At 44.8% G+C, this 23,501-nt stretch overlaps 1 protein-coding gene across 1 annotated transcript in view; it reads left to right on the forward strand.

Annotated features, from left to right (window-relative positions):
* Positions 1 to 23,501, forward strand: part of Arl3 (ADP ribosylation factor like GTPase 3) — a 44,669-nt gene that overhangs the window by 17,558 nt on the left and 3,610 nt on the right. The window contains exons 3-5 of the mRNA XM_042689218.1: positions 1,477 to 1,593; positions 11,471 to 11,521; positions 13,763 to 13,948. Coding sequence (XP_042545152.1) covers positions 1,477 to 1,593; positions 11,471 to 11,521; positions 13,763 to 13,948 — 354 coding nt within the window. The remainder of the gene's footprint in view (positions 1 to 1,476; positions 1,594 to 11,470; positions 11,522 to 13,762; positions 13,949 to 23,501) is intronic.

A 23,501-nucleotide genomic window follows, 5' to 3' on the forward strand; every position in this document is an offset into this window, starting at 1 on the left:
CATGACCAACCAAAAAAAGAAAGAAAGAAAGGAAAAAAGGAAGGAAGGAAGCAAGCAAGCAAGCCAGCCCAGGCAGGAAAAATCAGTAAGACTCATCTTCTGTTAATCACCAAAAGCCAAAAGTTGAGCTGTGGTTCAAGTGGTTGGGCACTAGCCTTAAGCAAAAAAGTTTAGAGATAGTACCAAGGCCTTGAGTTTAAGCCCTAATACAGAAAAAAAAAAAAAAAGTTCTATCTTTAGTAACTATCTTTTTTTTTTGGGGGGGGGGTCAAGTCGTGGGGGCTGAACTCTGGGCCTGGGTGCTGTCCCTCAGCTCTTCAGCTCAAGGCTAGCACTCTACCACTTGAGCCACAGTGCCACTTCCAGCTTTTTTTTTTTGCTTATGTGGTGCTGAGGAATCGAACTCAGGGCCTCATGCATGCAAGGCAAATGCTCTACCACTGAGCCACCTTCCCAGCCCCTTTAGTAACTATCTTAAAAGTGAAGACTTCAGTGTCATCAACCATACCTATTAAAGTGAAGTTTCAAATGACTCTTGGTTTTTGCTTGTTACCATCAAACAAACCAGAGCCTGGACATGCAATTCCCTTCCCTCCTGTCCCTTTGCCTTGCCTTCCCTTCGCATCGCTCCCCATTCGATGGATGCTCCAGCTCCATCCTCAAGCCTCCCAGTGCCCTTATTCAGCTCCCTCTTTCCTGCCTAATCCATGTGAAAGAGGACGCTTATTTTGAGCCACAGTTGGGGAATCTAATCCTCCAGACTTGTAGGCCTTTTTTTAAACTTAGCCTTTGTTCTTTTTTTGTTCTCTTTAGTTTAGTTTCACCTTCTAGTTGTTTTTTTTGTTGTTAGTCATATGTAATGCCCTGTTAAATTTACCATTTTGAGCTCTCATCATGGGTATGTGGTCTGTGTTGATCATAGGGAATCTCATACCAAGTTGCCCTTAGCAATTATATATAATTTTTTTCTTGCCATGATGGATGATTGTACCCAGAGCCTTGTATATATTTAAGTAGACACATTACCACTGAGCTATTCCACCAGCCCATACGTATATGTGTGTATGTGTGTGTGTATGGAAAGCATCATGCTGGCCCTATCATTAATATTGACTATAACCTGAATGAAATAAGCATGTATAAATGTTTTTTTTCCTTACCCCATTAAACCATTTTCAGTATTAACTGTATCACGTCATCACATCTGGAAAGAGAAAAAAGTATTGCATCTAACAGAGTACTTACAACTAATTTTTAGAAAACAGCTATTAGGGTCAAGAGGTATAGCTCATTGGTCTAGTGTATACTTAACATCCTGAAGGTGGCCTGGGTTTAATCCCCAGCACACAGACAGTCTCTCTCACACACACACACACACACACATATATACTATGTGCATTAAATGTAATGTGGTCAGAATTAATTTTAAAAAAACTTGGTGTTTGCTTTTTCTTTTTTTTTCTTTGCCTGTTTCAGGGTTTCAATATCAAAAGTGTACAATCACAAGGTTTTAAACTGAACGTGTGGGACATTGGTGGACAGAGGAAAATCAGACCATACTGGAGAAACTATTTTGAAAATACCGATATTCTTGTAAGTAGTCCTTCTGCAGTGCTAGTTCCTAGTCTACATAACATCTGTTCTGGTCAGTGATGTGTTTGCTGTCACATTTGTGGCTGAGTTAGCAGGCCTAGCAGAGGGCTGCTGACTGGAGGCAGAAAGGGGAGATGCGTCTCTCTATATGATTTGCTATCTCTCAGTAACACAGCACTCACTGCCCACACCCACCTTGGCAATACAAGTGTCTATTACTTACTAGTGACTTGACTAGCAGCAGAAAAGCCACAAGATTGTATACTGACTCTGTTACCCCAAGCGAGTCCATAAATCAAGTACATCCAGAAGACAGCAACCAAGATGGTAGAAGTCCTGGCACCATGATGGCTAAGGAATGCTCAGAAGGCCTGACTGTTCTCAGTGGAAAGGAGAACAGTTGGCACTGTCCTCTTTGCTTCCAGAATGACCCTAATTCCCTCATCATGACCAGTTCTAGAGGACTGAGCTAGCCGTGGTGCAGGGAGCTTTAGAGTGGCAGAATTTGAAGTCAGAGTAGGGAAGAAGCTTCTTGACTGTGCAGAGGTTAAGGAAGCTGCCTCATGCTTGAGGATTCTCGACTCAGGTGCCCTTCATTCAGGCAGAAGCTGCAATCACAGCTATCAGTTCCCCCTCACTGTCACTAGAAGCAATGTCTCAGAATTCTTGGAGCACTCCTGTCCACATCCAAGATCTCTCCAGTATCCCAGCCTCAGTTTCTTTGCTTCCCTGCCTCTAGTGATCTTGCCATCTACTCTGTTAGCCACGCATGCTCATGATTAAACCAGGGCACTTGAGTAGTTTTTTGAAAAGGAGGGGAGTGCTGGGTGCTGGTAGCTCACCCACCTATAATCCTAGCTCCTCAGGAGGCTGAGATCTGATGAGCACAGTTCAAAACCAACCCAGTCACAAAGTCACAAAAGGTCCTTGAGATTCTTTTTTTTTTTGGGGGGGGGGGGGGAATCCGGTCATGGGCCTGAACTCTGGGCCTGGGCGCTGTCCCTCAGCTCTTCAGCTCAAGGCTGAAGCTCTACCACTTGAGCCACAATGCCACTTCCAGCTTTTTTTTCTGCTTATGTGGTGCTGAGGAATCGAACCCAGGGCCTCATGCATGCAAGGCAAGCGCTCTACCACTGAGCCACCTTCCCAGCTCCGTCCTTGAGATTCTTATCTTCCATTAACCAGTCTACCACTTGAGTATTAGAGTACCATCCTTGAATAAAAAGAGCTCAGGAACAGTACTCAGGCCCCAAGTTTAAGCCCTAGAACTTGCACAAGAAAAGAAAGAAAGAGGGCTAGGAAGGTGGCTCAGTGGTAGAGCACTTGCCTTGCATGCTCGAGGCCCTGGGTTCGATTCCTCAGCACCACATAAGCAAAAAGTAAAAAGCCGGAAGTGGTGCTGTGGCTCAAGTGGTAGAGTGCTAGCTTTGAGCTGAAGAGCTGAGGGACAGAGTTCAGGCCCCACGACCAGACCAAAAGAAAAAAAAAAAAAGAAAGAAAAAGCATATCATTTTCATTAACCTCTAAATGAAAGTTTAATTTCCTTCAATTATGGCAACAGGTAATAAATTATAGTAACATCAGCCTAGCTATGTCTTTATTGCCTGGGGAAACAATCTTTTTTTTTTTTTTTTTGTCAGTCATGGGGGCTGAACTCTGGACCTGGGTGCTGTCCTTCAGCTCTTCAGCTCAAGGTTAGCACTCTACCACTTGAGCCACAGCATCACTTCTGTTTATGGGGTGCTGAGGCATTGAACCCGGGGCCTCATGCATGCAAGGCAAGCACTCTACCACTCAGCCAACTTCCCACTCCCCATCTTGTATCTTTGCTTCCTATATGTCTCTGTCCCTTTTATGCACATGCATACATCATGAAATTTTTCTTTTTTTTTGGGGGGGGGGGGTCCAGTCGTAGGGCTTGAACTCTGGGCCTGGGCACTGTCCCTCAGCTCTTCAGCTCAAGGCTAGCACTCTACCCTTTGAGCCACAGCGCCACTTCCGGCTTTTTTCTTTTTGCTTATGTGGTGCTGAGGAATCGAACCCAGGGCCTTAGGCATGCAAGGCAAGCACTCTACCACTGAGCCATCTTCCCAGCCCATGAAATTTTTCTTAAAAAGGAAAAGCAAGCTAAGTACAGTAGCTCATGCCTACAATCCTAGCTACTCAGGAAACAGAGAACTGAGGATGAGATTCAAAGCCAGCTTGGACAGACAAATCTGAGAGACTTTTATCTCCAGTTCACCACAAAGGACAGAACTGGAGGTGGTGTGGTTCAAGTGGTAGAGCACCAGCTGTGAGCAAAAAAGCTAAAACACACAGCATCTTGTATTCAAGCCCCAATACCAGCACACACACACACACACACACATCAATCCGAGGCCAAAATGGTGGTGTATTCCTATAATCTGTTATTCCAATATTATAGAGGCTGAAACAGGAGTTGAGAGTTCAAGGCCAGGCTAGGCTATGAAGAAAGTGCTACAGAAATAGTTTGGGCTGCCGGGCACCGGTGGCTCATGCCTGTAGTCCTAGCTACTCAGGAGGCTGAGATCTGAGGATCACGCCTCAAAGCCAGCACAGGCAGGAAAGTCTGTGAAACTCTTATCTCCAATAAACCACCAGAAAACCAGAAGTGGCACTGTAGAGTGGTAGAGTGGTAGAGTGCTCACCTTGAGCTGAAGAGCTGAGGGACAGCACCCAAGCCCAGAGTTCAGGCCCCATGGACAAAAAAAAAGAAAGAAAGAAAGAAAAGAAATAGTTTGGGCTGGGCGCCAGTGGCTCAAGCCTGTAATCCTAGCTACTCAGGAGGCTGAGATTGGAGGATCACGGTTCAAAGCCAGTCCAGGCAGGAAAGTCTGTGAGACTCTTATCTCCAATAAACCACTTGAAAACCAGACAAAAAAAGAAGAAGAAGAAGAAGAAAAAGAAATAGTTTGAACCCAGAGCCTCAAGTTTGCTAGGCAAATGATTTATCACTTGAATCATACCTCCAGCCCTTAATTTTTTTTTTTTTTTTTTTTATTTTTTGGGTCTGGTCATGGGGCCTGAACTCTGGGCCTGGGCACTGTCCCTCAGCTATTCAGCTCAAGGCTAGCACTCTACCACTTGAGCCACAGTGCCACTTCCGGGGTTTTTCTTTTTGCTTTATGTGGTGCTGAGGAATCGAACCCAGGGCCTCAGGCATGCAAGGCAAGTGCTCTACCACTGAGCCAACTTCCCAGCCCCCTTAATTTTTTTTTAAGGTACAGATAGATTTTTGTTTTTCCTTTTTTGAATCAAGAGTTGGGAAAAAAGCAGAAAGGAAGAAATTTCTTACCTGTTCATCTGCTGAATTAAAATACCAATACCAAAAAAAATATAAAACATGGACATTAATAATGTCCATGAGGTCTCAGAAACTTTCTGGTCTACATACAAGGGTAATTTTAAATTATGAGCTACTACCCTGATGGTACCCTGCAGAATCAGTGTAACAGGACCCTGGTTCCCACATTTTCATTAGCTAAGCATACCCAGGAGTTAATGTGCCAGTCTACAAAAGTCAGTTTCCAGCAACACTAGAGAAGGTTTCAGCTATGTTCCACCTGAGTAAGAGATAATATATTGGGTTGAGAGTCAGCCTCTCATTATTTTCCAGTGCCATTTGAGGTTAAACAAGTTTGGGGAAGCAGCTGAGTCCCCAGGTTTAGAGTCTCAGCCTTGAAGCTCTGGGCCCTGTCTGCCGGTTTGCAGCAGCCTGGAGCAGCAGGTTAATGGGTTCTGTTTGTTTGTCTGTGTTTAATGGTCTTCCATTGTTGGTTGAAAAAGACCTATTGCACTGGGCTCCATGCTGCTAGAGGAGCCAGATTGAGGCTTGACACATTTCATTGGCTAGTTAAGTCTTTTCAATTCTCTCTAGAGTGCTACGGTACAATCTTGCTTTAGAGCAGAGGTAGACAAATTGATCCACCCTGCTTCCTGTTTTTATATAGCCTGCAAGTCACTGTGGTGGTTTTTGTGTTGTTTTTTTTTTTAATATTCTCAAGTGGTTGAAAAGAATCAAAAGATAAGAATTATATGAAATTTAAGTCTCAGTGTCCATAAAGGTCTGTTGGAACACGGCCACACGCATCACATCTGTTCACAGGTTTCCTGAGGTTGCTTTCTCACTGCAGCAGTGTTCAGGAGCCGCAAATGAGATTGTATGGGCCACAAAGCAGAAAATATTTACTACTGACTCCTTGCAGAAGTTTGCCTCGCCTTGCTTTACAGCGTCAAATGGCTCTCTGGAGGCTTGAAAGAGTCAGGGCAACTCCTGAAAGTGCCAGAGTTGTTTTCTGGGATGTGATTCTGAAAACATCTGACTTCAGCTTTATTAACTTGTAGGAAATTGACCAAGAAAGCAAAGTTGCAGTATGGCAGAAGGAAGGGGACTGTGGATATGCCTTCGAGATCTCTTTAGGTTAGGAAGTTATAACAAGATAGCTGAAACACCTAGGATATGGCTCAAGTGGTACAGAGCTTGCCTAGCATGCGCAAGGCTCTGGGTTCCATCTCCGGCACTATCAAAAATTAAATGCAAAAAATATGATTGTTTTTCAAAATATATTCATGTTACAAAATTCTATTTACATGATCATTTTTCTATTTAAGCAAGATAGTTTAAGCACAATAACTTTGTTATCATTTCCATATTTAAAGCAGAAGATGTGAGATAGATCTCAAACCCTCTGCGCTAACATAACTAGTCTTATTTCCATCATAATACTCACAGTGTTTGGGGCTGCTAGGGAGTAGAAAGAGTACCAGTGATTATCTCTACCTGTCACTTATACAGTGTCTGCTATTCCCTAGGGCTCTCCCTCAAGCCATCAGAGGAAAGCCAGGCACTGCTGCTTACCCTCTGCTGGACAGATTGAGGAGCAATAAAGTGGCCAAAAGGTGGCAGCAGGGGGGAGGAGCAGGAGCAGAAGAAACAAAGGGCCCCGATTTGGTCTCTGCTTGAGCCACAGTGGTCTAAACTTCGATCAAGAAAAACCTTTTTCTAGGCCTTCCTTCCACAGCCAAATGAGAATTTCAAAGCAACTGCCAAAAAGGGACATGAATTAGCATTCCCTGAAACATCATTTTAAATGTCTTGGATTATAACTTCCCCATAGAATGGGTTTTAGGACTTGATGTTTAGAGGTCTATATTATTTTTAAACCAATCCAAAACAAAAGCACAATGTATATTTAACTTTCTGTGATGCTTTTTAAGTAAAGACCAGAAAAGTTTTGAATATTTGTTCGTGAAGTTTAAAAATAAACTTAAAATTTTTTTCATGACTAGATTAACCAATAGCTCTGGCATTGTTTTAAAAGAACATACACACACACACTTTTAAGTTTAGGCCCTATGTGGCTGGAGGAGCCACTCCTGTGCAGAGCACATTTGTGGATTCACCAGAGGCGGTTTTGCTTGTGAATTATATAGTTGGCCCTTAAGAAATAGCTAGAAATAGATAGATAGAGGGGCTGGGAAGGTGGCTCAGTGGTAGAGCGCTTGCCTTGCATGCATGAGGCCCTGGGTTCGATTCCTCAGCACCACATAAGCAGAAAAAGCTGGAAATGGTGCTGTGGCTCAAGTGGTAGAGTGCTAGCCTTGAGCTGAAGAGTTGAGGGACAGCGCCCAGGCCCAGAGTTCAGCCCCCACAACTGACAAAAAAAAAGAAAGAAATAGAGCATTTGTTTTATAGACTTAATCCTGGCATTATTGCCCAGTGATTTTCTTCTCTTTCAAATATGAAGAACTTCATGAACTTGCATGGCATCCTTGAGCTGGGCCGTGCTAACCCCCATACTGCTCTAATTTTAGCATATGTGCTGCCAAAGCAGTGCTCTGCAGTGATTTTCAAATTTTATGAAAGTTACGTGAGAAAAATGCTAAGTAAGAGGAAGAACTTGCATGTAGCTTGGGAAAATCCTTTTGAATCTGGTAGCGGAAACATTTTCTGTGAAATTGCATGTCAGTGGATAAATAGCAAAATCTTCAGAGTAAAAATTGAGAGCTTTCTTCCTATTGCCCTCAGCTTCTAAATTTGCTAGTGTTTAACTGGTTTACTGTTCTTCTCTGCTATTAAAATGCTTTACATTCCTTGTTTTGTTTTCCCAGCCAGTTTCTCTCCATCATACCAAATGGCCTTCACTTTTCTCTCCTCATCTAGGTTCAGTTCCTTTGCTCCCAACATAACTTTCTCCTGCATTTTGCTGGTTAGGGTCTCATGGATTTTCCTGCCCAGGCTGGCTTCAAACAGTGATCCTCAGATCTCAGCCTCCTAAGGAGCTAAGATTACCAGTGTGAGACACTGTGCCTGGCTTCCTCTCTGACATCTTGGGCTGTGACAATTATTCTGACCCACTGTAGATTCCCAAATAATTTTTTTTTGGGGGGGAGGGTCCGGTCATGGGCCTGAACTCTGGGCCTGGGCGCTGTCCCTTAGCTCTTCAGCTCAAGGCCAGCACTCTACCACCCAAGCCACAGAGCCACTTCCGGCTTTTTTTTTTCTGCCTATGTAGTGCTGAACCCAGGGCTTCAAGCATGCAAGGCAAGCGCTGTACCACTGAGCCACCTTCCCAGCCCTCCCAAATAATTCTAATTAGATCTTCTCTCTTGAGGTCCATTCTACCATTGCATTTCTCCCTACCCTGTGTTTATACTATGACTGCTGCTTTTAACATGTGGATGCCCAACATGCACCAGACCTTGGCTTCCATCCCCAGCACCACAAAATAGCAAACAAGTAAAAGAAAAAAAGCTATCCCTGTGTTCTGCATAGGGACTTACCAGACATCAAATTATATCAGTAGTGCCTACAGCCCATGATGCATTTGTTGACACTAAGAGTAATAGTAACAACAATATAATATGGGCCACTAAAATAAGCCTGAAATCAAATGTATTAATTCTTCCTCTTCTTTTTTTTTGTCAGTCGTGGGGCTTGAACTCTTGGCCTGGGCACTGTCCCTCAGCTCTTCAGCTCAAGGCGAGCGCTCTACCACTTGAGCTACAGCGCCACTTCCGGTTTTCTGGTGGTTTATTGGAGATAGGAGTCTCACAGTCTCTCCTGCCCAGGCTGGCTTTGAACCGAGATCCTCAGATCTCAGCCTCCTGAGTAGCTAGGATGACAGGCGTGAGCCACCAACGCCCGGCTTAATTCTTCTTCATGTGATTCTCCAAGTAGAAATTCAGGGTATTCCTGAGAGAAAAGGATAATAGCACTGGGACTAAATGACAACATTAAGAAAAATTTTAATTTTTCTTTTTCAAAAGTAAGTATGTTTTCAGGGTACTACAGATTTGTCTTGTACACAGAAGTGTCTATGTGCCTTGAAATTGATCCGTTTGAGGGGCTTAAGGCATATAATGATAAGAGTTGAAAATTATTTTTCAGTTTGGGTTTTAATTGAACATGCTCTTCTGAAAGAGAAAGTTAGAGCTGGGCACCAGTGGCTCCTGCCTGTAATTCTAGCTGCTCAGGAGGCTGAGATCTGCTGTTTGAAGCCAGCCTAGGCAGACAAGTCCATGAGACTTTTTTATCTTTAAGAACCAAAAAGCCAAAAGTGGGGTTCAAGTAGTAGAATACTAGCCTTAAGCAAAAAATCTGAGACAGCTCCCAGACAGAGTTCAAACCCCAGGAACAACACACGAGAGAGAGAGAGAGAGAGAGAGAGAGAATGTTAGGGCTGTGGACATGGCTCAAGTAGTAGCATGCCTGTCTAGCAGGCACCCCACCCTGACTTGAAATCCTTGCACCACAAAACAGAGCATTTCCATTACACCATTGGTTTAATAACAATGCTAAGTCAGGAGGTGCATGCCTCAAATCCTAGCACTTGGGAGACTAAAACAGGACAGAGTTCAAGGGCAGCCTGAACTACATAGCAAGACCTTGCCTCAAAAAAAACTATAAAACAATATCTCATTTTCTTTTAAATTTTCATATGAAGGAGGATTAACAAGAACTTTTTTTTTTATTGTGAACATACTGTACAGAGGGGTTACAATTACATGGGCAAGATAATGAGTACATTTCCTATCAAGCATTGTAGCCTCCTCCTTTGTTTACCCTTACAAGAACTTTTCTTTTGGAAACTAGTTAATGTATTTGAAGTACAACTATAGGCGGTTTTTCTTTTTTTTGTCTTACCTTATTTTCCTTGTCATAGGATGTTATTTATGAAATAACAAAACTCAAACATGGAGAAGAACGCTGGAATTGTTTTTCAGTGTCTGGGTGCTGTCCCTGAGCTCTTTCTGCTCAAGGCTAGCGCTCTAGCACTTGAACCACTGCTCCACTTCCAGCTATTTTGGTAGTTAATTAGAGATAAAGAGTCTTACAGAATTCCTTGCCCAGGCTGACTTTGAACTGTGATCCTCAGGTCCTCAGTCTCCTGAGTAGCTAGGAATATAGGAATGAGCCACTGGCACCTGACTCAAAAATTTTTAATGTACAATAAATCTCAAGATTTTTCTTGGGGGGCTGGGAAGGTGGCTCAGTGGTAGAGTGCTTGCCTTGCATGCCTGAGGCCCTGGGTTCCATTCCTCAGCACCACATAAGCAAAAAGAAAAAAGCCGGAAGTGGCGCTGTGGCTCAAGTGGTAGAGCGCTAGCCTTGAGCTGAAGAGCTGAGGGACAGTGCCCAGGCCCAGAATTCAGGCCCCACGACCAGACTCAAAAAAAAAAAAAAAAAAAAAAGATTTTTCTTGGTTCTGGAAAAACCTGTACCCTTCCTATTTCCAGTACTTGATCTTCCAGGCCTACTGGGAAGGGAGGGATGAGAAAGACCATGTCTTTGCTCCTGACACCCGCTTATAATTAATGCTACAAATGGTCCTTCCAAAGGCATGAAATTTAAGGACTATAGGATTTCAAATGTGTCAGTAAGCCATCCCATCATGCTGACTTGGTATCCAGGGTAGCCACATCAAGAAAAGCATGTGTGAACATGTGTACTTCACCATGTACATAAGTTCTAATCTCACTTTGGGGCAATTTGCTTAACTCCTTTGGACTTAATGTTTCTTTATATATCAAATGGAAAATAATTAAATCTGTCTCAAAGTGCTTAAGAAAGGCTAATAGATCCAGATGGTGGTTCACACCTGTAATCCTAGCTACTCAGGAAGCCAAGACTTGGAGGATTTCAGCCTGAAGTCAGCTCTGGCAGAAAAGTCTGCAAAATGCTAGACTAGAGGTATAGTCCAAGTGGTAAAGCTCAAGCCATGGGAAAAATAATAGGACTTGGAGTTCGGGCTGGGAAGGTGGCTCAGTAGTAGAGCGCTTGCCTTGCATGCATGAGGCCCTGGGTTCGATTCCTCAGCACCACATAAACAGAAAAAGCCTGAAGTGGCGCTGTGGCTCCAGTGGTAGAGCGCTAGCCTTGAGCTGAAGAGCTGAGGGACAGCGCCCAGGCCCCACAACCGGACCCAAAAAAAAAAATATATCTATATATATTTATATAGGACTTGGAGTTCAAGCCCTGGTACACATACACACAAACATATACACAGTCTCTCTCTCTCTCTCTCCTTTCTGTTTTCTCTCTTTCTCTGACTACATCTAGGAAGAATCACTAGTGAAATACCAAGAACCCAGGAAATGTTGTTATTTTTACCCACTTAGCTTTCCTGTCTTCCTAGACTTTGGAGCTTTGCTGAGGGTATTTTCTGGGCAGATAGCCTCAATAATTTAATTGATTTTTTTTTTTGGCTTCCATAGATGAGGTGAGAATTGCCAGTCAATTTCTACACACTTGCTGACCTGGAATCTGCCCAGCAGAGCCCACTTGCTCCTTTTGTTGAAGTTGCCCATCTCTTCCTTTCCCTGCTTATTGAAGTAACCTTCTTTTTCTTTACAGATATATGTAATTGACAGTGCAGACAGAAAAAGATTTGAAGAGACAGGTCAGGTAAATAATTCTTTTGTTGAGATATTTCCCACATAACTTGGTACTCATTAATCCGTCTTGTAAATGTGTAAGAGGGAAGGAGGGTTGTTTGTTGTTGTTGCTGTTGTTGTTGTTTAACCTTGACAATTCAAACAGGCAGAAATTCCAGCTGTTTGAAAGGAAATTAGTTAAGAGTCTTTTAAACAATTTTTTTTCTTTTGGGGGAGGAGGTGGTTGTACTGTTGAACTCACGGAGGGCCTAAGCACTTCCCTGAGCTATTTTTTCACTCAAGACTATCACTATACCACTTGAGCCACAACTCCACTTTCTACCCTGAACTACCCCAGGTGGACTTCCAAAGACAACAGTCTTCATGTTTAGGTTCCTTTTTGTTGGTTAGTAGGTTGAGAACCTTCCAGATTCCTGGAGATAGCCCATCTCCCTTTCTGGGTCATCATTCAGATGAACCAGTGTTACTAGTGGAGGCGGAGTGGGCTTAGGTAGTCATCTGCCACCAATTCTCTCTGAGAGCCCTAATGTTTAAAAAAGGTAAAATGGAGGCTTAATGTGAAAGAGGTAGGGTCTGTCATTTAGGTAAGTAGACACTCTCTTTTATATTTACTGCATACAGAACCAACACAGTTTAGAGTTCTGTCTATAACTGCAAAATCAGGGACTCTGCTAGATGGACCAATACAATAAGAATTTGATGAAAATTAATACATGGCATGAATGTCTTAGAGACAGAGATTGATAAAAAAAAATTAATAATCTGTTTTGCCAGGCACCAGTGGCTCACACCTGTAATCCTAGCTACTCAGGAGGCTGAGATCTAAGGATCACGGTTCAAAGCCAGCCCAGGCAGGAAAGTCTCTGAGACTCTTTTGTTTTTTTGGGTCCGGTCGTGGGGCCCGAACTCTTGGCCTGGGCGCTGTCTCTCAGCTCTTCACCTCAAGGCTAGTGCTCTACCATTTGAGCCACAGTGCCACTTCCTGCTTTTTTCTTTTTTGCTTACATGGTACTGAGGAATCGAATCCAGGGCCTCATGCATGCAAGGCAAGCGCTTACCACTGAGCCACTTTTCCAGCCCTCTGATACTCTTATCTCCAATTAACCACAAGAAAATTGGAAGTGGTGCTGTGGCTCAAGTGGTAGAGCACTAGCCTTGAGCTGAAGAGCTCAGGGACAACATGCAGGCCCAGAGTTCAATACCCACAACTGACAAAAAAAATCAGTTTTATGCATACGCACGTGCATGTGCGCGCACTCACCCACACGCATACACACACACACACATGCAATAAAAGTTCAGCATGTGCAAAGCCCTAGGTTCAATCTCTATCACCGAAAGAAAGAAGGGCTGGTGCCCATGGCTCATGCCTGTAACCCTAGCTTCTCAAGAGACTGAGATCATGGTTCAAAGCCAACCCAGGCAGGAAAGTCTATGAGACTCTTATTGTCAGTTAATCACCAAAAAAAGTGGTAGAACACTAGCCTTGAACAAAGCTCAGGAACCATGCTCAGGCCCCTGGTTCAAGCATCGGGAAAGAAGGAGGAAGGGAGAGAGGGAAGATGTCAATAGTTCACACTTGTAATCTAGCTATTAAGGAGATCTGAGGATCCAGGGTCAAAGCCAACTGAAGCAGACAGATTTAGAGGTTCTTATCTTCAGTTGACCAGCAAAATGCTGGAAGTGGAAGTGTGGCTCAAGTGATAGAGTGCCGGTCTTGAGCAAGGCCCTGAGTTTAAGCTTCAGTACATGCATGCGCACACACACACACACACACACAAAAGAAAAAAAGAAAAGAGAAATGTTATTTGTAGATAGTAGTAGCCTTCTCTAACCACTACTTACATTCTCCCTTGAACAGTGTTTCTCAAGGTGTGGTCTGTGTATTACCCATAGTAAAACCAATCACCTGAAGAGTTTGTTGAATGTGCAGATTCCTGAGCACTAGCTCAGACTTTCCAAAGTCAGCGTCCTTGGCTAGGCCCAGGGATCTGCTAGGAAATCTTCCACAGACACAACCCCAAGGATCACTGCCCTTGAAAGTTGCTGGTTAATTAGCTTAACTGTTTGGGGTTTCTGAAATTAGAAGTGTATGCTTAAGTATTGATTTCTTTCCTTCCTCCCTCCTTCTGTCCTTTTCCTTCCTTCCTTCTTCCCTCTCTCCCCCCTCCCTCCTTCCCTCTTTCCTGCCCTCCTTCCCTCTCTCCTTCCCCCTTCTTTCCTTCCTTCCTTCCTTCCCCAAATGCTGTAGGAACTAGCTGAATTACTGGAGGAAGAAAAGCTGAGTTGTGTGCCAGTGCTCATCTTTGCTAACAAGCAGGATCTGCTCACAGCCGCCCCTGCCTCTGAAATTGCAGAAGGCCTGAATCTGCACACCATCCGAGACCGAGTCTGGCAGATCCAGTCCTGCTCTGCGCTCACTGGAGAAGGTGTTCAGGTGAGACTCCAGCAAGGCTTGGTCCCCTGCAACATGGAAGCCCACCAAGGTGGTCTGTCTCGTTGGTGCAATTGGCTTAGTTAGAAAAAGATGTGAAGCCGGGTGCCAGTGGCTCACACCGGTAATCCTAGCTACTCAGGAGGCTGAGATCTGAGGATTTCGGTTCAAAGCCAGCCCGGGCAGGAAAGTCCGTGAGACTTATCTCCAATAAGCCACTAGAAAACTGGAAGTGGCGCTGTGGCTCAAGTGGTAGAGAGCTCGCCTTGAGCTGAAGAGCACAAGGACAGCACCCAAGCCCAGAGTTCAAGCCCCACGACCGACAAAAAAAAAAAAAAAGATGTGAAACTAATAAGCTTTATTGGTTGGCATGGCTGAGATTGGTTTTGTTTTGTTTTGTTTTGTTTTTGTTTTTGTTTTTTACTTAACAACCCTCAGATATCAGGAAATATTCTGAGAGAACCATTTAGATAAACCACCCCAGGGCTGGGAAGGTGGCTCAGTGGTAGAGTGCTTGCCTTGCATGCCTGAGGCCCTGAGTTCGATTCCTCAGCACCACATAAGCAAAAAGAAAAAAGCCAGAAGTGGCTCTGTGGCTCAAATGGTAGAGCACTAGCCTTGAGCTGAAGAGCTGAGGGACAGCGCCCAGGCCCAGAGTTCAGGCCCCACAACTGCGCCCCCCCCCCCAAAAAAAACACCCCAAATTAGCTTTCTCAATTGAGAAAGAAGACTCTAAAGATTGTATCTCTAGAAACATTGCTAATTGGGTTGAGGTTCCATAGTGTGTCATATTGATTCCTCCCAAGGTGTGGCTGGCCATCAGAAACGATACACTAACCTAGGAGTGGTTTCCCTGTCCTCAGGATTGCTGTGTGTTTCCTGTTGCTGCAGGTTCAGTTCCCAGCGGGAGGCTTTGCACTAAGGAACTGTATACCAGGAGCTCAGGCTCCCCCTCATTTAGTATTAATTTAGGTTAGAACATAGCTGTATCACAAGCACCCAAGCTATTTCCTCCAAGAATGAGAAGCACTTTCAGCTCAGTTGGCACTGTAGTCAGTCCTGCAGGACAACTCCACCCACTCTGCCCCTCATGCATACCAGGGATTGAACTCAGGGCCTTAAACTCATGCTCAATTTCCTTGCTCATAGCTGATGCTCTACCACTTCAGCCATGCCTCAAGCCTGGCTTTTTCCTGGTTATTTTGGAGATGGAATCTCATAGACTTTTCTGCCAGGCTGGCTTTGAACACTAGTCCTCCAGCTCTCAGCCTCCTGAATAGCTAGAATTGAAAACATGAACCACTGGAGCTCTCTCAGGCCAGCTTCTTGTTCCAGAGACCTAGTATCTGCCATATTTTCAACATCCAGTATACCAGCCAGGATGTGACCAAGCGCCGTGAAGACTGACTATACTATAGTACTGTGTGATGCTAGGAATTTACTACATCTAAAGACAATCCCCTCCCCATAGCCACAAGCCATGTCTAGAATGGCAGGGCCATTCGCCTGTCTCCATTGGCATGTTGGGCGCATGCCTAGATTTGATTGTTGGTCATTGTGCTGCAGCCTTTTCCATTTCCCTCCTAATATTCTTCTCATTCCTAAGACACTGATAGTAATTTACCTTTAAAATGACTTTACCACTTTTATTACAAGCAAATAATGACTATCTAGTATTTTCTCAGCCCAGTCATGCTGCCTTTTTGTTTTTGTTTTTCCTCTTTTTGTAACAAAATTAGATTGTGTGTAGGTCCTAGGTCTGAGGGCAGCCTGATCAGCATAAGAAAACTGCTGATACCTGCACCCCTAGAAGCTCATGTACTTGTGTGTGTGTGTGTGTGTGTGTATATATATATATACACCTTTGCACATGTGTATGTGTGTGTTAGGGACTCCTTAGTACCCAGAGATTACCATGGCTACATCCCCAAAATGGACTGTGGAGCTCTGTGGGTCTGAGATTTAAAGGAGATGGTCTTTGGAGAATTTTTAAGTATGTATACTGCCAAAGAGAGCATCTGGATTTTTTTTCCCCAAGTTCTGGGGCTTGAACTCAGGGCCTGGGCTTTGTCCCTGAGCCTCTCTATGCTCAAGGCTAGCACTCTACCACTTGAGCCACAGTGCCACTTCTGGCTTTTTCTGTTTATGTGGTACTAAGAATCAAACCCAGGGCTTCATGCATGCTAGGCAAGCAACTCTATTACTAAGCCACATTCCCAGCCCTGTTTTATCTCTATTTTTGTCAGTCGTAGGGCTTGAACTCTGGGCCTGGGCACTGTCCCTCAGCTATTCAGCTCAAGGCTACCGCTCTACCACTTGAGCCACAGCACCACTTCCAGTTTTCTGGTAGTGAATTGGAGATAAGATTCTCATGAAAGCCGGGCACTGGTGGCTCACACCTGTAATCCTAGCTACTCAGGAGGCTGAGATCTGAGGATCGCGGTTCAAAGCCAGCCCGGGCAGGAGAGACCGTGAGACTCTATCTCCAATAAACCACCAGAAAACCAGAAGTGGCTCTGTAGCTGAAGTGGTAGAGTGCTCGCGTTGAGCTGAGGGACAGCGCCCAGGCTCAGAGTTCAAGCCCCATGACCGACAAAAAAAAAAAAAAAAGATTCTCATGAAGCCAGGCACCAGCGGCTCACCCTATAATCCTAGCTACATAGGAGGCTGAGATATGAGGATCATGGTTCAAAGCCAGCCTGGGCAGGACAGTCTATGAGACTCTTATCTCCAATAAACCACCAGAAAACCGGAAGTGGCACTCTGGCTTAAGCGGTAGAGCGCTCGCCTTGAGCTGAAGAGCTGAGAGACAGCACCCAGGTCCAGAGTTCAAGCCTCACAACCGACCAAAAAAAAAAAAAAGTCTCACGAACTTTCCTGCCTGAGCTGGCTTTGAACTGCAATCCTCAGATCTCAGCTCCTGAGTAGCTAGGATTACAAGCACGAGCCACTAGCATCCGGCAGCCCTGTTTTCTTTAAGTCTTACTTCTACCTAAATTCTTATTATTAAACTAGTATGTTCTAGTCAGGCACTGTACCACTTGAGCCACATCCCAGCCTAAACCAAATGCTGTGGCACATAGACCTGTAGCCCCAGCTGTGTGGGACTTGAGCCTAAAACTTACAGTGTGTGTGTTTCTCACCATTGATTATATAAAAGTCTGTAAAGCTAGAAAATGAGGCTTAAGGTATGTCAGGGTATGGCTCAGTGGGAGAGTACTGGCCTAACATATTCAAGGACCTGGGTTCATCCCTAGCACCACCACATACAAAAAAATGCAAGAAGTTCTTTTTGCTCTCCCAGTGCAACTCCGACAAAGGGCTAACTGCCATTGTATTGTTATTCTAGATTCTCCCTTGTAAAATTGTTACCACGTAGGTAATGCTCTTGCTCTCCTGCCCCCCCCCTCTATATATATGTATGTATATGTTGATATGGACCCACACATCTAGGTATACATTATACACTAATAGAAATAATCAGGTTTTGAATCAACTATACCTTAAAGTTAGTTTAATAAGTATAGTATAACCCAGATGTTTTCGAACATCTTTAATTTTCTTCAGTTACACTTTTTTTTTTTGGTAGTGGGGCTTGAACTCTGGGCTTGGGCGCTGTCCCTGCACTCTTTAGCTCAAAGCAAGCGCTCTACCACTTGAGCCACAGCGCCACTTCCAGTTTTCTAGTGGTTTATTGGAGAGAACTTTCCTGCCCGGGCTGGCTTTGAACCATGATCCTCAGATCTCAGCCTCCTGAGTAGCTAGGATTACAGGCATGAGCCACCAGTGCCCAGCTTCAGTTATACTTTTTTTAAAATCAAAACTTGCTTGGACATGGAGGCCCTCACATACAATTCCCACTATTCTCCCATATACCAAGAAGGTCATGGCTCATGGCCAGACCTGGCTAGAAAATAAAAAAAGTAGAAAGACCTCATCCAAGCAAACCAGCTGAGTATCGTAGGCCTTACTGTAAGGGAGGGATATGTAAGAGTATTAGGGCAGGAAGCCAGACCCAGGCAAAAAGAAAAAAAAAAAAAAAAGCATGAAAATAACTAAAGCAAAGCCAGATACCAGCTGCTCATACCTGTAATCCTAATTACTTATTAAGCTGAGATCTAAGAATCATGGTTCAGAGCCAAGAAGTCCGTGAGATTTTTATCTCCAGTTAACCATCAAAAAGCTAGAAGTAGGGGCTTAGTGGTAGAGTGCCTGCCTTGCATGCATGAGGCCCTGAGTTCGATTCCTCAGCATCACATACGTAGAAAAAGTGGTGCTGTGGCTCAAGTGATAGAGCACTAGCCTTGAGTTGAAGAGCTGAGGGGAAGCACCCAGGCCCAGAGTTCAGGCCCCACGACTGACAAAAAAAAAAAAAAGCTAGAAGTAGCCAGATACCAGTGGCTCACGCCTATAATCCTAGCTACTCACAAGGCTGAGATCTGAGGATCACAGTTCAAAGCCAGCACTGGCAAGAAAGTCCATGAGACTCTTCTCTCCAATAAACCAGTCAGAAAACTGGAAGTAGTGCTGTGGCTCAAGTGGTAGAGTACTAGTCTTGAGCTGAAGAGCTGAGAGACCTCACCCAGACCCAGAGTTTAAGCCCCATGACTGACCAAAAAAAAAGAAAAAAAAGCTAGAAATGAAGGTCTGGCTAAAGTGGTAGAGCACCAGCCTTGAGTGAAAAGCTAGAGGACAGTGCGCTGATAGTGAGGCTTGAACAAAGGGGTTTGGTCACGTGCTTAAGTGGTATAAGTATAAGGCCCTAAATACTGCCAAAAGTAAAAAATGAAAAAAGAACCAGAGAGCGGGCTGGGAAGGTGGCTTAGTGGTAGAGCGCTTGCCTTGCATGCTTGAGGCCCTGGGTTCGATTCCTCAGCACCACATAAGCGAAAAGAAAAAAAGCCAGGAGTGGTACTATGGCTCAAGTGGTAGAGTGCTAGCCTTGAGCTGAAGAGCTGAGGGGCAGCGCCCAGGCCCAGAGTTCAGGCCCACGACCGGACCCAAAATAAAACAAAACAAAACAAAAAAAGAACCAGAGAGATACAGAGTCAATACACAGTAATGACACTAAATTCAAGGCATTTGCCTCCCCATTCCCCACCCAACTCCTGTCAGGTAAAACTCTTCTGCACTCCACTGTAGACACACAAGGCCTATTACAGGCCCTTGTTTGGGTTGTTGGTTTTTTGTGCTGCTAGCAATCAAATTCAGATCTCCCTCCCACTTGCTGGGCAAGTGCTCTACCACCCACTAAATCCCCACCAGCTTTACAGGATCTTTAGCCAAATGGAAACAGCAAGCTATTTGGTGGGTAGAGGGTGGGGTGAAATGAGCCAGTGTGTAAAACAAGTCAGTTTGAATAATGAGAGATTATATAGTTGGATTTTGGTAAGAAAATGCTTCTCCAATCTGGGGCCTTGGGCAACCAGGTTCACAGGAAGTGATATCAGGAGACATCCAGCAAAGAATTATGAGACCAAAAAGGATGATTGCGTATGAAGGAGAAATAGTTTGAAGGTCACTTAATTAGTGTAGTTGATAGTACCACAGTGTATAGAATTGGGTAGTTAAGACTGGGATTTCAAGGTTAATGAGATTAGATTATGGTTAATAGAATGATATAAATTTAGAGAATTTAACCATTATTTGAAATGGGTTATTTAATAAAAATGTTAATTAAGAAGGGAATCTGCTAGCTATTGTCCTTTAATGGTAACCTTTGGGGACCAGAGAAAGGTCGTGGGGTTTCCTGTGGGCACGCCTTTGTAAGACACCAGCTGACGGGCCCTTCCCTCCGCAGCGCCTCTGGCTTCCACTCTGCCCACTCAGCTTGTTTCTTGGCTTACACCTTAAAAAAGGACCCTTTTAATGTAATTCCCTTCCAGTATTGCATACGTGAAGTATAGGCCTTTAGTGATTCTTAGTTTAGGCTTAAAAGGGCCCTAAAAATAAAAGAGTTTCCTAGAAAACGACGTTTATAAGATCCAGTTGTATGGGGTTCACTTTCAGATATGCAACATGTAATAATGAATAAATTCCCTAAATTTCTATTTTTCCCTCTCTATTCCTCTCTGCTTCCCCAGAAGATGGGCAGAAATGGGCAAAACGATGAGATGCTAGGTAGTTTGGTCAGATAACTCCTGTTACCACAGTTCCACTGACCTTGAAAGGGTCATCGTATAGGACAGTTCAAGACCAAAGACCTAGAATTTGGTTCCAGCTTCAGGCCTTGGAAAATAGTGTGTTTTCATTGAATGTGTTTGTGCTGTGTTTATCCAAAATGCATCTGAGAAACAGGGCATGGTGGTACAGAGTTGCAACTACAGCACTCAGGAGGCTGAAGCAGGAGGACTGAGACTTCAGGCCAGCCAGAGCTACTATAGCAAGACTCTGAGACAGTTCTTTTTTTTCTTTTTGGTCAGTCCTGGGGCTTGAACTCTGGGCCTGGGCTCTGTCAAGGCTATCACTCTACCACTTGAGCCACTGTGCCATTTCCAGTTTTCTGGTGATTAATTGGAGATAAGAGTCTCCTGGAGCCGGGCGCTAGTGGCTCACTCCTGTAATCCTAGCTACTCAGGAGGCTGAGATCTGAGGATGGCAGTTCAAAGCCAGCCCAGGCAGGAGAGACCGTGAGACTCCTTTCTCCAATAAACCACCAGAAAACCGGAAGTGGCGCTGCAGCTCAAGTGGTAGAGCGCTCGCCTTGAGCTGAAGAGCTGAGGGACAGCACCCAGGCCCAGAGTTCAAGCCCCACGACCGACAAAAAAAAAAAAAAAAAGAGTCTCCTGGACTTTCCTGCCCAGGCTGGCTTTGTACTGTAATCCTCAGATCTCAGCCTCCTCAGTAGCTAGGATTACGGGCATGAGCCCGGCTCTGTGTCAGTTCTTTCAAAAGAAATTTGCAGACTGGGAAGGTGGCTCAGTGGTAGAGTGCTTGCTTTGCAGGCATGAGGCCCTAGGTTCAATTCCTTAGCACCACATTCAACAGAAAAAAATCCAGAAGTGGTGCTGGGGCTCAGGTGGTAGAGTGCTAGCCTTGAGCTGAAGAGCTTAGGGACAGAGTTTAAGGCCCTTGACCAAAAGGGTGGAAAAAAGGCTGAGCATTAGTGGCTTCTCAGGAGGTTGAAATCTGAGCATCACAGTTCAAAGTCAGCCCTGGCAGGAAAGTCCATAAGACTTTATTCTCATTTAACCACTGAAAGGCTAGAAGAGGACTGAGGGCTCAAGTGGTAGAGTGCTACCCTTAGGAAAAAAGTTAAGGGACAGTGCCTTGACCCCGAATTCAGCCCAAGTACTAGAACAAAAGCAAACAAGCACGGGGTGCTTGCTGGTGATTCACTCTTGTAATCCTAGCTTCTAGGGGAACCTGAGATCTGAAGATCATGGTACAAAGCCAGACAGGACAGGGAAGTCCATAAGACTCCTATCTCCACTGAACCACCAGAAAACCAGAAGTGGCACTGTGGCTCAAAGTGGTAGAATGCTAGTGTTGAGCAAAAAGAGCTCAATGACAGCACCCAGGCCCAGAGTTCAAGCTCCAGGACAAAAAAAAAAAAAAAGAAAACAAGGGGCTGGGAAGGTGGCTCAGTGGTAGAGCGCTTGCCTCACATGCGTGAGGCCTTGGGTTCAATTCCTCAGCACCACATAAACAGAAAAAGAAAAAAGAAAACAAGCATCTAGGAAACTTAGTTCATCCTATCAAAGAGCAGGGACCTTAAGTAGACAGGTTGAGAGAGAGCCCGCTAGTAGACATGCCTGCCATACCCCTCTCCTCTCTGTGCTTAGTAGGTTGGACATATCATGTCTCATTAGTAGGTGGCTTGAACATGTGCTTTGAGATTATTGAAGTTAGTGATTCCTGGGATGGATTTATATCTTGTTCTATGTAATATGCTCAAGGCAAAAGTATGCAATCTTTACCAGGCAGGCAGTACCGTGGGCTATTCAATGGCGCTGCACTGGGTGTAGAAATTGACTTTTGAGGGCATCAAGAAGTTTGGAATAAGCCGGGTGCCGGTGGCTCACAAATGTAATACTAGCTATTCAGGAGGCTAAGATCTGAGGATCACAGTTCAAAGCCAGCCTGGGAAGGAAAATCCAAGAGATTTTTATCTCCAGTTAATCACCAGAAAACCAGAAGTGGCGCTGTGGCACAAGTGGTAGAGCGTTAGCCTTGAGCTGAAGAGCTGAGGGCCAAGGCCCAGGCCCAGAGTTCAAGCCCCATGACTGACACACTGACATACACACACACCCCACACACACAAAAAAAGTTTGGAACAGGTCTTTCTTTGCCTGAAAGATGGTGGCTGGGAGGCCAGCCCCTGAGGTAAGCAAAGCAGGGAAAGTGTCAGGAACAGGCACCAGGTGAAGGGCACAAGACACAGAAGGAGCCCATCAGTCTTGGATAAATCTGTCCTGCCAAGAGGCCCACAGTCCAGAGGGTGAACAGAAGAGACCCAGTTAGGTTGAGTAGGTGAAGGCAAAAGGAGGGAAGGTGAAAAATGTCCATGAGGGACAACCTAAAAGTCCCTCAACCACATTCCCTCTTAGCAAGGAGGAAGTCTACCAGCACCTCTCCTAAGAGACAGTTCAGCACTGGGACTCTGGTCCTTTTCCTTTTCCTGTGAGTATCTAGAAAATTGTGACCTGGCTTAGAGGCAAAGAAATGAATAGAATCCCATCCATCGCACTTCCTTTTGCAGACCTGAGTTGGAACCCCAAGCCACAGCTGTCCATGGGCTCCTCAGCTGGTGTCATTTCAGGTGTCTGAAGATATTTTGTGCCTAAAACTGTGTGTATGTGTGTGTGACAGAGAGAGACAGAGATAGAGAGAGGCAGAGGAGGAGATTATCCTGGTTCTGGGTTTCCTTTCAAAGCCGAGGTCAGCCATCTTGACCCCACCTCCCACCTTGATCACTACAGACACCTGCCTGCACCAGCAGCCTCCAGCTCACAGAATGTTCCTTGGTGTTGCTTTTCAGTCTGCCACTTCAGGCCCACTTTTCCATTTCACATTGTCCCCTATTCCTCTCAGCCTTGTCCAAGCAGGAGCAGTGACCAAGTGACAGCCCTCTTGGCTGCCTTACTTCCAAAGTAGGAGCAGAGGCCTGAGGCTTGAGGCTGTTGTGTGAGCCCTGCACATGAGCACTGAGCAGTCCCTGCCCGCTTTCCTGCCTCTATTCCTCCCTTGGCCCAGGGGCTTTTCCCTAACATGCCTCCAGAACTTCCATATTTCATTTTCTTTTGTTGGTGCTGGAGCCATGGCCTCCACATTGAATCCCGGGCCATTCTACCACTGAGGTAAAACTCAGTGGTAGAATGATTTTTTTAGGTGACATTTACTACTTCTAGGCTTGGCATCAGTTGTTACCGATTCCAGGTGTACCTGGAACTGCTTTTCTGTGAGTCAGACGTCAGGTTTATTTTTAAATTTTTAAACCTTTCTGTAGACTAAGAAAGCAAGCTCCAACTATGTGATTTTGCTCCTTCCCTGGTGCAGTGCCCTTTGATACCAGAAAAATATTAATAGCAAGCAATATTTTATGTATGCCGCATCC

The sequence above is a fragment of the Dipodomys spectabilis genome, unplaced genomic scaffold (genome assembly GCF_019054845.1).
Source record: "Dipodomys spectabilis isolate Male_0828 unplaced genomic scaffold, ASM1905484v1 ptg000125l, whole genome shotgun sequence".
NCBI lineage: Eukaryota > Metazoa > Chordata > Mammalia > Rodentia > Heteromyidae > Dipodomys > Dipodomys spectabilis.